The following is a 13,656-nucleotide window of genomic DNA, read 5'->3' as shown; positions in this document are numbered from 1 at the left end:
TTTTCTTTCCTGTAGGCGTTCCTTGGAATTTGCTGTGAAGCCTTTCTTTCCTGATGCGTTGTGTGCTCAGAATGCAATCTGACAAGAGTAGGGACTGTCTAGGGCATAGTGTGTTATCTTTTTGCTGAGCTTTGGACGAGGCAAGGGTACTGAATTCAACCTGTGGCCATTGTCTAAGAGCCAGCGGGAGAGATGCAAGGGAGAAGGAGTGGATTTCCATCACTTATGTAGTCAGTCTAGGGGCTGTGTTGTGGAGGATTAGCTATGTAAGCAGTTAATGGTAACTCCTTCTACTGGTTTGTCCTTGGTGGAGACGTGGATGGATGAAGATGAGGATATTTCAGAGTAAACTGTTTCAGTGGTAGGATGTGCTCACTATTGGGTGTTCAGTGCAGTTGTGGGTCTGGTAGCACCTAGATGTACATGAAAGCATGTTACATAGAACATGCAATTGAACAACAAGCATCTCGTATATAAGGTTCTATATGTACAACACCTTTGTTTGTTTGTGAGGAGAGTGTGAATGAAACCATATTACTGAAACCGTGTGCGGTGAGGAGAGCATAGCGGTCACAATATTTATGTAGCTCCCAAATTTACATTATATATGCTTTTACAATTTATGCCAAAGTAGTATGTATAAAATGGGTTGCCCAGAATTGCAAGATTTTTCCAAAAGTTCAAAGTCAGATTAGAACCCGGGGTTCTCGTTTGTAATATCAGCATCTGTGTCACTACACAAGATTTGCGCATTTGTGGGATTCAGGGATGTTGGTTTGTTGCTGAGGAACACTTGTGTTGTGTTATTGGTGTCTAGTTTGAGAAACGCTCTTAATATTCTGTGTTGACTGACCAGCTAGCATTGATTTGCCAGACAGTGGACAGCAAAGTGTAAAATGGCTTTACTACAGTCTTGGCATGGAATACCACTATAAAAAGGAACGTGCCTCACCGGTCTATCCAACCTTGCTTAATCTGCAGCAGATAAGGGAAATTCGGAAAATGTAGAATTATGTAATCCCATCCTGAATTTCGTACATGCCAACAACAACTTGAAATTACACAGCACAGTAGAACCTGCACAGCATTGCTATCTCACTGGAAAGTAGAACAACTATTAATACCTATAGCATTGTATCTGTTTTCCTGATAAGCACCTGCTGTGGTAGATGAATGATATTTTGATGTTCTGTAAATCACTCTGTTCTTGCCAAACAAAACACCTACCCCATGCTATTTATTCTGTAAATTCACTCTTTATTTCAAGGCTCGCCTTTCTATTTCTATATTTAAGAGTTGTAGCGCTAGCTCACCTCAACCAGGTTTTAATAGCACTGTTGCCGTGAATAGGGCAAATCAGTTAACTGCTACAACACTGTCTAAAATCATATATCTAGAGTTGTCACTGAGGGGAATTTTGGCAAGAAAAAAATTAAGTCTGCACCACCTAATCAGGAGAGCGCTGGGCAATGTAGCACAGCAAATCAATGTAGCCAGGTAAAATTTGGGCCAGTATTTGGTCATAAATGTATGTTGTGGATCAGCACTTAGTATTACATAGGGAAAGAGAGATAACCAAGAAAGAGTGGGCTACATATAGAATGATGAAAATCACGTTAGCTTTTAATAGCGCATACAAAAGAAAAATGTCTGTTGCACGATGTGGCTAGAGCTGTATGAAATGTCATTTATTCTTGTTATAGTGACTGCAATCACCTGCAGCAAGTAAGGGAAATTATAGAGGTAGGCAGGTCAACAACAGCATCCTAGCAACAACAACATTAATTTTGCATGTTTTTAAACCATAACTTTACTGGAAAGATGTTGACTTGGTGAGAATGTGCATGGCACCACGTAGGAAGAACAAGATCCTGTGTCAAAGTTAAACTATTTACTTGTTTGTAGTGTGTCCTTGTTAGGTGCAGCCATTAGGAAAATGAGATTGTTACATACGGATGAAGAATAAATATTTGATTTTTAGAAATGTTGAAAACATGCTGAAAATTATGCGATGACTTAAATTATTGTTTTGTCAATAAAATACAGCTGAAGAGACAGAATCCCACCTAGTCCTTCATTCACCAATACCCTCCCGGATTAAGTAAATTGCACTGAAACTCATGTAATTTCCAGACATCACTAAAGATTGCTTAATAAAGTTGATGACCAAGGTCAAATCAGGATCTCCTAGAGATTCCTCCCCTCCCCAGATGCTAAAAGAAATAATTTCTAAGTTTCCGCATCTAGTGATATCTTTGCTCAAACTATCTCTGAGGCAAGGAAGGGTTTCTCTTGCTTTCAAGAAGGCGGTAGTTCTTTATCTTTAAAAAAAAAAAAAAAAAAAACCTGGAGAAGATCCATCCTTTTTAGAGAATTATCCTTTTTCCCTACTGCCATTCTTAGCTAAATTACTAAAGGGACACATCACCCAACACCTCGGTCTTTTCCCACACATCACCCAAAACCTCTGTTGTTTCCCATAAGAGTCTTTTTTTGAATTCTCGTCCGGCTGACTTTCAGTCTGCCCATTACACGGAAACTGCAAATCTCGCCATAGTCGGCAATATAAAAGGTGCTGCTGACAAAGGGATGGCCCGGCACTTGTCTTGCTGGAATTATCGGCAGCCTTTGACACAGTGAATCCTGTCATTCTTCTCAAATGTGTCAAGGCTGCGAGCCTGCAGGGGCCAGCATTTGACTGAAATCTTCCTCCAAGACTGATCCTAGCCAGTCGGCCTCTCTCCCTATAATTCATCCAAGGTGAGCTCGATATGTGGTGTACCGCATGGCTCATTACTTCCCCCCACTTATTTAACCTGTATATCTGCCTGCTGATGCGTACACTACGTAATTTAGGGGTAAAAATCTTCAATTATGCTAACAACATGCAGCTGCTTTTCAATATTGACAATACAACAGAGTCACTAGTGCTCCTTCAGAACACTATGCTGTACATTTGTGACTGGATTAAATGATGGCAGTTTAAGTTGAATTCTGAAAAAACTGATATTGTGATGGTCAAAAACAAGATGGAATCCCTCCTACTTGCCATCGGAGATGGGTCCTTCTCCAATCCCAGAAAAAGCAGTCAAAAGATGTGGGACCTTCATCGACAAAGACCTTACAATAAAGCCTCAGATAGGGGCAATGATAACCTCTTGTTTTCTCTAGCACCAGAAAATAAAGAAAATAAGGAATTATTTCAATCTCGAGGCCCTCATTCAGATCATAATTGCTGTTCTGATGTCCTGGATCGATTACGCTAACTCTCTTTACTTGCGACTCCCAAAAGGTCTGAGTCAGTGACTTCAGCTGGTTCAGAATCAAACAGCTAGGTTGGCGGGTGCAAGCCTAGACACTGTCACTCCACGCCTCTGATGGCAAAGCTGCAGTGGCTTCCAGTCGCCCAGAGATCACAGTTTAAAATTGGCTGCATTGTTTTTACATTTCGTCATGCCATATGCTCTACCTTTGTTTCCTCCAGAATTATTCTCCCAAGGGTAACTTTAGATCAGCTCACCTTAATCTACTAGAGGTCCCTAAATTCAGTAGGAAAGGGATGGGGGACACCATGTTTTCAGTGATGGCCCCATTTGTCTGAAACTCTTTCACCCCCTAATGTGAAAGCTTCTTCCAATTATGCTAGTTTCAGGACTCCGCTTAAAACTTGGCTATTTAGGCAAGCGTATGGCTAAGCATTGAATCCTTTATCTTTTATTGTTCCCACGCCGTGAAACCTTTTTTGGTATACATGCACTGAACAAATGGTCTATAACATAATATGACAATATTTATTAAACCATTGCACCTCTTTTGTGTTCTAAATTTTCAGGTTGGTTGAACTTTTGAAAACTGCAGCTGAGTCTGTTAAGAAGGATCGGAACTTGCCTGCTGTGGGACTTGACCTACTGCGTGTTTCTCTGAAAGAGGATGCGTTTGATCTATTCTGGACTGAAGCAGTGGAGAATGGTCTGCTCAAGGTCCAGTCTGGCCCTTGCAGGTTAGTTGAAATCCATCTTTCTCTTATATTTTGGCCAACCAGTCTTCAATAAATTAGGTTATTGTATTTAGTCATTCACCAATATGGTACTTGTAGGAAAGTGGATTATGGTGTGGTGTGGTTGTGAAACATCACCACATAGTAATGGCGCAATCTCCAGCAGATCCAGTTAGTTTTTTTTACCAAATCCATTAACTCAGTCCTAGGTAGCTGTGGCACAAAGTAGTCTGGCTTAGTTAAAGGAATGAATGTAAAGTTCCAAAACAACAGGTAGGTAAAAAACACAACACAAAATAATCCAACACCAGTTTCTAAAAATAGAGTGCATTTTTATCTTAAATTAGATACCAGAATGACAAATATCTATGGAAAGGAACCAGAGATATAATTAAATGGTAAGTAAATTCTTTTAAGTTCCAATAAATCTTTGTAATTGTGTAGGAAGCTGGCTATCTTTGTAGGGTACCGAATGTAGGGTTACGCTATGCAGATAGCACAGGCAACCCTTATTCGCTGACAGAGGTTTAAGTAATAACCCTAAATGCTTTCTTTTGTCTTAGTGTGGATGAGTAGTTAAGTTTATCAGATGGTAGTGCTAAGCATTTGTTGAACACAGATTCAATAAACGAGACACACACTCGAGAAGAAACTCGAGATCAATTTTAGAAAAATGCAATACTTTTATATATGTTTCAACACCAGAAAATCTTCAAAGAAAGGTAAGCACCGTTGCAGAATTATATTTCACAGTGAGGTAAGTATTCACACCAATCCGCTTTTACGTGGTAATGACTTTCAATGGGTAAAGGATATTTACTGCATATGGACATTTGCAGAAGGAGCTCAGGGGGTTCCCTTTGAGTTGTAGGGTTCTAACAGGGCAAGGTCACGAGAAACACTAGCAGTTCAGTTCTACATTCCCTGCGGTGTTGTGTGCAGAGGTGCTGGTTGGGTCGGATGCCTTTCGCTCTGCATGGTTGGCGAAGAGGGGGCCACCTAGAAACAAGGGTGCAGAATGGGACTTGGGGACAAGTCCAGGAGCTTCCAGTGGGGGGCTCAGTTGGTGAGCATCCTGGGAATAAGGTGGTGCAGTCGATGTGGGTGGACCCAGGCCAGGGAGCTCTGGTGCAGAGGGTTTTGGTTCACAGTGCTTGGCTAGACCTGAAGAGGGGGAAGAAAAACAGTCAGTCTGGCTGCTCTCATTGGCAGCCTCAACGGTTCCGTCGTCCCTCGGGTGCAGGTGGTCTTTGTGAAGCAGTGGTGTCTGATTCAGGCACAAACAAGCCTTTGTTGCAGCAAATGCACTGGTGTCCCAGGTATTGGTGCTGTGAGGGTGCTGAAGCGAGCAGCATCTCGAGGCTTGGTACAACTATCGGGGTTAGTCTCCTGGTCACACAGCAAGCTCCTTCTGGCGAGTTGCTCTCTTGGTGGGCCCTGTGGCCAGCAAAGTGCAGTCGATGCCTGCAGATGCAGGGGAGTGGTTCCTGAACTGAAAGGGAGGTGTTGGCAGGGTGCTGGCAGCCCTCCGAGTCTCTTGGGAGATTCACAGCTGCAGGATGAGCTGGGTCTGGGCGACTGTCTGGACAGCTGCAGGTAGGCAGGATTTAGCGCCAAAAGTCCAGGTTGGTCCTCAGTTCTTGCACTAATTGACCCTTCATTTTGTCCTCCTTCTTCTTCAGTCAGACGAATTGAAGTTTTTTGTGTCATAGGGTCACCTAAATTCTCAATTTAGGGGTGTTTAGGGGAGTGTAGAATAGTAGCCTACTGGCTACTTACCCCTGCGGTGACTGCACCCCCCTATATGACCACTTCTTGTGGGTAGTGGGCATAACCCTGTCCCAGAATTCCTAATTCCACCAAAACCAAGATGGTGGAACCTTTCCTTCGTGGAGCATATCAGGCTGCCCACCTTAGGGGTGTGATTAGCCTGGTAGTGCAACACACCTGCTTGAATAGCTAATTCCCACCTGACTCCGTGCCAAATAGGCCCTAGGGCAGGGGGCGACAACTCCCAGGTCTGGTGAAAGCAGGGTAACATATCAAAAGTGGCAGAAACTTTGAAGTCCCTGGCCTTGTTATGCAGATTCACTAGCCATCCAGCTGGAGATGATGACACCTTCCTCCAGAGCAGGCATTGTGTCTGGCCTCTGAGAGCACAGGCTCTCACCTCAAGGGGGTCAGAAACGTGTCTGTGGTGGCAGGCTTCCAGTACACTAAGGTTCTGGTAGGTTTCAGGTGGCACCTCTAAAGTGTCCTTTGGGTGCATGTCATAATCAATCTAATATTTACATCAGTATGGATTTAGTTATGATGAGCTGTTGATACCAAACACCATAGGTTTCAGTGAAGCCATTATGTAGCTGGGTAACTCGTAAGGACAATTGTCCAGTACATATCTTAAGACGTCTTCCCTGTTCACTTGCAGTATCTAGGAATCAAACTAGACAGTATGCTCATGCAGATATGTCCTCACATCCGATATAATGCACCCTGCCCTAGGGCTCTAACGCCTGCTGTAGGGGTAACTTTCATATGTTGTATGCAGTAATTTGGGGCATGGCACACAATGAGTGTGCCATGTCGTGTTTTCCCTCATGGCTTGCACTGTGCCATGCAGTCTACAATGGCAGGCTGTGTGCAGTTTGTAGGGGGGGGGGGGAGGTCTCTCAAGGTGGTTTTAGGAAAATACCACTGTTGGCATGGTTACCCTCTAACGTTTTGCCTTTTGTTGATGCCAGCTTTGATTGAAAGTGTGCTGGGACCCTGTAGGAAAGTACCATCTTGCCTGGCATGTTACCCCCATTTTTCACTGTATATATGTTGTTTTAGTTGTATGTGTCACTGGGACCCTGGTAACCCAGGGCCCCAGTGCTCATAAGTGTGCCTGAATGTGTTACCTGTGTAGTGACTAACTGTCTCACTGAGGCTCTGCTAATCAGAACCTTAGTGGTTATGCTCTCTCATTTCTTTCCAAATTGTCACTAACAGGCTAGTGACCATTTTACCAATTTACATTGGCTTACTGGAACACCCTTATAATTCCCTAGTATATGGTACTGAGGTACCCAGGGTATTGGGGTTCCAGGAGATCCCTATGGGCTGCAGCATTTATTTTGCCACCCATAGGGAGCTCTGACAATTCTTACACAGTCCTGCCACTGCAGCCTGAGTGAAATAACGGCCACGTTATTTCACAGCCATTTTACACTGCACTTAAGTAACTTATAAGTCACCTATATGTCTAACCTTTACCTGGTAAAGGTTAGGTGCAAAGTTACTTAGTGTGAGGGCACCCTGGCACTAGCCAAGGTGCCCCCACATTGTTCAGAGCCAATTCCCTGAACTTTGTGAGTGCGGGGACACCATTACACGCGTGCACTACATATAGGTCACTACCTATATGTGGCTTCACAATGGTAACTCCGAATATGGCCATGTAACATGTCTATAATCATGGAATTGCCCCCTGTATGCCATCCTGGCATAGTTGGCACAATCCCATGATCCCAGTGGTCTGTAGCACAGACCCTGGTACTGCCAAACTGCCCTTCCTGGGGTTTCACTGCAGCTGCTGCTGCTGCCAACCCCTCAGACAGGCATCTGCCCTCCTGGGGTCCAGCCAGGCCTGGCCCAGGATGGCAGAACAAAGAACTTCCTCTGAGAGAGGGTGTGACACCCTCTCCCTTTGGAAAATGGTGTGAAGGCAGGGGAGGAGTAGCCTCCCCCAGCCTCTGGAAATGCTTTGTTGGGCACAGATGTGCCCAATTCTGTATAAGCCAGTCTACACCGGTTCAGGGGACCCCTTAGCCCTGCTCTGGCGCGAAACTGGACAAAGGAAAGGGGAGTGACCACTCCCCTGACCTGCACCTCCCCTGGGAGGTGTCCAGAGCTCCTCCAGTGTGCTCCAGACCTCTGCCATCTTGGAAACAGAGGTGCTGCTGGCACACTGGACTGCTCTGAGTGGCCAGTGCCACCAGGTGACGTCAGAGACTCCTTGTGATAGGCTCCTTCAGGTGTTGCTAGCCTATCCTCTCTCCTAAGTAGCCAAACCCTCTTTTCTGGCTATTTAGGGTCTCTGTCTCTGGGGAAACTTGAGATAACGAATGCAAGAGCTCAGCCGAGTTCCTCTGCATCTCTCTCTTCACCTTCTGCCAAGGAATCGACTGCTGACCGCGCTGGAAGCCTGCAAAACTGCAACATAGTAGCAAAGACGACTACTGCAACTCTGTAACGCTGATCCTGCCGCCTTCTCGACTGTTTTCCTGGTGGTGCATGCTGTGGGGGTAGTCTGCCTCCTCTCTGCACTAGAAGCTCCGAAGAAATCTCCCGTGGGTCGACGGAATCTTCCCCCTGCAACCGCAGGCACCAAAAAGCTGCATTACCGGTCCCGTGGGTCTCCTCTCAGCACGACGAGCGAGGTCCTTCGAATCCAGCAACTCTATCCAAGTGGCCCCCACAGTCCAGTGACTCTTCAGTCCAAGTTTGGTGGAGGTAAGTCCTTGCCTCACCTCGCTAAACTGCATTGCTGGGAACCGCGACTTTTGCAGCTACTCCGGCCTCCGTGCACTTCCGGCGGAAATCCTTTGTGCACAGTCCAGCCTGGGTCCACGGCACTCTAACCTGCATTGCACGACCTCCTAAGTTGTTCTCCGGCGATGTGGGACTTCTTTGTGCGACTTCGGGTGAGCACCGTTTCACGCATCCTCGTAGTGCCTGTTTCTGGCACTTCTCCGGGTGCTACCTGCTGCTGAGAGGGCTCCTTGTCTTGCTCGACGTCCCCTCTCTCTCCTGGTCCAATTTGCGACCTCCTGGTCCCTCCTGGGCCACAGCAGCGTCCAAAAACGCTAACCGCACGATTTGCAGCTAGCAAGGCTTGTTGGCGTTCTTTCGGCGGGAAAACACTTCTGCACGACTCTCCACGGCGAGAGGGATCCGTCCACCAAAGGGGAAGTCTCTAGCCCTTTTCGTTCCTGCAGAAACCTCAGCTTCTTCTGTCCAGTAGAAGCTTCTTTGCACCCGCAGCTGGCATTTCCTGGGCATCTGCCCATCTCCGACTTGCTTGTGACTTTTGGACTTGGTCCCCTTGTTCCACAGGTACCCTAGATTGGAAATCCACAGTTGTTGCCTTGTTGGTTTGTGTCTTTCCTGCATTATTCCTCTAACACGACTTCTTTGTCCTTAGGGGAACTTTAGTGCACTTTGCACTCACTTTTCAGGGTCTTGGGGAGGGTTATTTTTCTAACTCTCACTATTTTCTAATAGTCCCAGCGACCCTCTACAAGGTCACATAGGTTTGGGGTCCATTCGTGGTTCGCATTCCACTTTTGGAGTATATGGTTTGTGTTGCCCCTATCCCTATGTTTCCCCATTGCATCCTATTGTAACTATACATTGTTTGCACTGTTTTCGAAGACTATACTGCATATTTTTGCTATTGTGTATATATATCTTGTGTATATTTCCTATCCTCTCACTGAGGGTACACTCGAAGATACTTTGGCATATTGTCATTGTAGGAAGTTGGCTCTGTATGTGCTATTTCAAAGTAAGGAATAGCATGCACAGAGTCCAAGGGTTCCCCTTAGAGGTAAAATAGTGGTAAAAAGAGATAATACTAATGCACTATTTTGTGGTAGTGTGGTCGAGCAGTAGGCTTATCCAAGGAGTAGTGTTAAGCATTTGTTGTACATACACATAGACAATAAATGAGGTACACACACTCAGAGACAAATCCAGCCAATAGGTTTTGTATAGAAAAATATCTTTTCTTGGTTTATTTTAAGAACCACAGGTTCAAATTTAACATGTAATATCTTGTTTGAAAGGTATTGCAGGTAAGTACATTAGGAACTTTGAATCATTTCAATTGCATGTATACTTTTCAAGTTATTCACAAATAGCTATTTTAAAAGTGGACACAGTGCAATTTTCACAGTTCCTGGGGGAGGTAAGATTTTGTTAGTTTTACCAGGTAAGTAAGACACTTACAGGGTTCAGTTCTTGGTCCAAGGTAGCCCACCGTTGGGGGTTCAGAGCAACCCCAAAGTTACCACACCAGCAGCTCAGGGCCGGTCAGGTGCAGAGTTCAAAGTGGTGCCCAAAACGCATAGGCTTCAATGGAGAGAAGGGGGTGCCCCGGTTCCAGTCTGCCAGCAGGTAAGTACCCGCGTCTTCGGAGGGCAGACCAGGGGGGTTTTGTAGGGCACCGGGGGGGACACAAGCCCACACAGAAATTTCACCCTCAGCGGCGCGGGGGCGGCCGGGTGCAGTGTTAGAACAAGCGTCGGGTTCGCAATGGAAGTCAATGAGAGATCAAGGGATCTCTTCAGCGCTGCAGGCAGGCAAGGGGGGGCTTCCTCGGGGAAACCTCCACTTGGGCAAGGGAGAGGGACTCCTGGGGGTCACTTCTGCAGTGAAAGTCCGGTCCTTCAGGTCCTGGGGGCTGCGGGTGCAGGGTCTTTTCCAGGCGTCGGGACTTAGGTTTCAGAGAGTCGCGGTCAGGGGAAGCCTCGGGATTCCCTCTGCAGGCGGCGCTGTGGGGGCTCAGGGGGGACAGGTTTTGGTACTCACAGTCGTAGAGTACTCCGGGGGTCCTCCCTGAGGTGTTGGTTCTCCACCAGCCGAGTCGGGGTCGCCGGGTGCAGTGTTGCAAGTCTCACGCTTCTTGCGGGGAGTTTGCAGGGTTCTTTAAAGCTGCTCCTTTGGATAAAGTTGCAGTCTTTTTGGAGCAGGTCCGCTGTCCTCGGGAGTTTCTTGTCGTCGTCGAAGCAGGGCGGTCCTCAGAGGATTCAGAGGTCGCTGGTCCCTTTGGAAGTTGTCGCTGGATCAGAGTTCTTTGGAAGGCAGGAGACAGGCCGGTGAGTTTCTGGAGCCAAGGCAGTTGTTGTCTTCTGGTTTTCCTCTGCAGGGGTTTTCAGCTAGGCAGTCCTTCTTCTTGTTGTTGCAGGAATCTAAATCTTTAGGTTCAGGGAAGCCCTTAAATACTAAATTTAAGGGCGTGTTTAGGTCTGGGGGGTTAGTAGCCAATGGCTACTAGCCCTGAGGGTGAGTACACCCTCTTTGTGCCTCCTCCCAAGGGGAGGGGGTCACATCCCTAATCCTATTGGGGGAATCCTCCATCTGCAAGATGGAGGATTTCTAAAAGTTAGAGTCACCTCAGCTCAGGACACCTTAGGGGCTGTCCTGACTGGCCAGTGACTCCTCCTTGTTATTCTCATTATTTTCTCCGGCCTTGCCGCCAAAAGTGGGGGCCGGGCCGGAGGGGGCGGGCAACTCCACTAGCTGGAGTGTCCTGCGGTGCTGTGACAAAGGGGTGAGCCTTTGAGGCTCACCGCCAGGTGTTACAGCTCCTGCCTGGGGGAGGTGTTAGCATCTCCACCCAGTGCAGGCTTTGTTACTGGCCTCAGAGTGACAAAGGCACTCTCCCCATGGGGCCAGCAACATGTCTCTAGGGTGGCAGGCTGCTGGAACCAGTCAGCCTACACAGATAGTCGGTTAAGTTTCAGGGGGCACCTCTAAGGTGCCCTCTGTGGTGTATTTTACAATAAAATGTACACTGGCATCAGTGTGCATTTATTGTGCTGAGAAGTTTGATACCAAACTTCCCAGTTTTCAGTGTAGCCATTATGGTGCTGTGGAGTTCGTGTAAAACAGACTCCCAGACCATATACTCTTATGGCTACCCTGCACTTACAATGTCTAAGGTTTTGCTTAGACACTGTAGGGGCACAGTGCTCATGCACTGGTACCCTCACCTATGGTATAGTGCACCCTGCCTTAGGGCTGTAAAGCCTGCTAGAGGGGTGTCTTACCTATACTGCATAGGCAGTGAGAGGCTGGCATGGCACCCTGAGGGGAGTGCCATGTCGACTTACTCATTTTGTTCTCACTAGCACACACAAGCTGGTAAGCAGTGTGTCTGTGCTGAGTGAGGGGTCTCTTAGGGTGGCATAATACATGCTGCAGCCCTTAGAGACCTTCCCTGGCATCAGGGCCCTTGGTACCAGAGGTACCAGTTACAAGGGACTTATCTGGTTGCCAGGGTGTGCCAATTGTGGAATCAAAAGTACAGGTTAGGGAAAGAACACTGGTGCTGGGGCCTGGTTAGCAGGCCTCAGCACACTTTCAATTCAAAACATAGCATCAGCAAAGGCAAAAAGTCAGGGGGTAACCATGCCAAGGAGGCATTTCCTTACAGTCATAAAAATAAAGTACCTTTATTTTTAGTATAACTGTGTATTGTGTTTTCTTATGATATTGTGCATATGACACTAAGTGGTACTGTAGTAGCTTCACACGTCTCCTAGTTCAGCCTGAGCTGCTCTGCTAAGCTACCATTATCTATCAGCCTAAGCTGCTAGACACCCTATACACTAATAAGGGATAACTGGGCCTGGTGCAAGGTGCAAGTACCCCTTGGTACTCACTACAAGCCAGTCCAGCCTCCTACAGACCCTGCTAACCAGGCCCCAGCACCAGTGTTCTTTCCCTAAATCTGTACCTTTGTCTCCACAATTGGCACAGCCCTGGCACACAGTTAAGTCCTTTGTAAAAGGTACTTCTGATGGATACAACTACCTGTGGATTCCTCACCTCATGAATACTCCCATGGCGCCAGCATTCAACGGAAATCTTCTTACTAGTCTCTGCACGTCGACGAGGACGTCACTGTCGCCCACGCGACGCCGTCTGACGTCATACAGGCAATAAGAGGTCCTCGACGACGTGCGGACGTCAGTTCCCTTTTTTCCGTGCATTCGAAACGGTTATCTTCGAGGGAGCAACTGTTACTCTTGCGGTTACAGTGTATATCTTGCTGCGTAGTCTTTCGCTGTGGAAATAATGTCGCAGAGAAAGTCTGGATTTAAGCCTTGTCGTGAGTGTGGAGGCAAGATGTCGGTGACGGATCCTCATTCCGATTGCCTTTGGTGTTTGAGCTCCGACCACGACGTCTCGACTTGTGATTCATGTCAGCACATGAATCCAAAGGCTCTTAAAGAACGTGAGGCGAAGCTGTTTATGGCCAAGTCAAAGGAGAAGCATCACAAGAAGTCTTCTCCAAGACATCGGCGTCATCGAGACTCCCGGCGCCGTAGAGAATCTCGGCGTCATTCAAGGGAGGCTCGTTCCAGGTCTCCGGATCGGCGCCGAAGAACATGGGAGGTCAGCCCCACGGTTACGCCGCATCCTTCGACGCCGTTGCCTTCTCCGGCGTCTCCAACTTCACCTGGACAGGCGTCGGTGATTGAGGTATTGGAGCCTCAAGTGTTTTCTCCGGCGCAGACGCCGAGGTCGGCGTCGGGGTCGCCTCCGAGACAGGCACCCCAGTATCCGGCTTTTCCCACCCCTGGAGCCGATAGTTCCGCATTCTTGAATGCGATGTATGCCATCTTCCAACAGATGGCTCCAGGGGGTGCTCCGGCTGGGCCTTTGGCCTTTTCTTTGGGTGATCCTGTGCCTCTTCGGCCGGCACCCTTTATGCCCTTTCTCCCGTTTGGGAACGTGGGCTCGGCGCCAGTGTCGGCGCCGGTGGCCGCTCCGGTGGCTTCGGAAGGATTGGCCCCAGGGATTTCCATCCCGTCGACGTCGAGATTTCGGCCTGTGACTCCGGTGGATCCATCCGTTTCAACTGCTCTTCGGCGGAGGCATTGTCGACT

The 13,656-nt window shown here is 47.5% G+C and overlaps 1 protein-coding gene across 1 annotated transcript in view; it reads left to right on the top strand.

Annotated features, from left to right (window-relative positions):
• Positions 1–13,656, top strand: part of MYBBP1A (MYB binding protein 1a) — a 647,917-nt gene that overhangs the window by 94,774 nt on the left and 539,487 nt on the right. The window contains exon 7 of the mRNA XM_069226890.1: positions 3,833–4,000. Coding sequence (XP_069082991.1) covers positions 3,833–4,000 — 168 coding nt within the window. The remainder of the gene's footprint in view (positions 1–3,832; positions 4,001–13,656) is intronic.

This window comes from Pleurodeles waltl, chromosome 3_2 (genome assembly GCF_031143425.1).
Source record: "Pleurodeles waltl isolate 20211129_DDA chromosome 3_2, aPleWal1.hap1.20221129, whole genome shotgun sequence".
Taxonomy (NCBI): domain Eukaryota; kingdom Metazoa; phylum Chordata; class Amphibia; order Caudata; family Salamandridae; genus Pleurodeles; species Pleurodeles waltl.
Note: the sequence above shows the minus strand (reverse complement) of the source record. Positions and strands in the feature narration are given on the sequence as shown.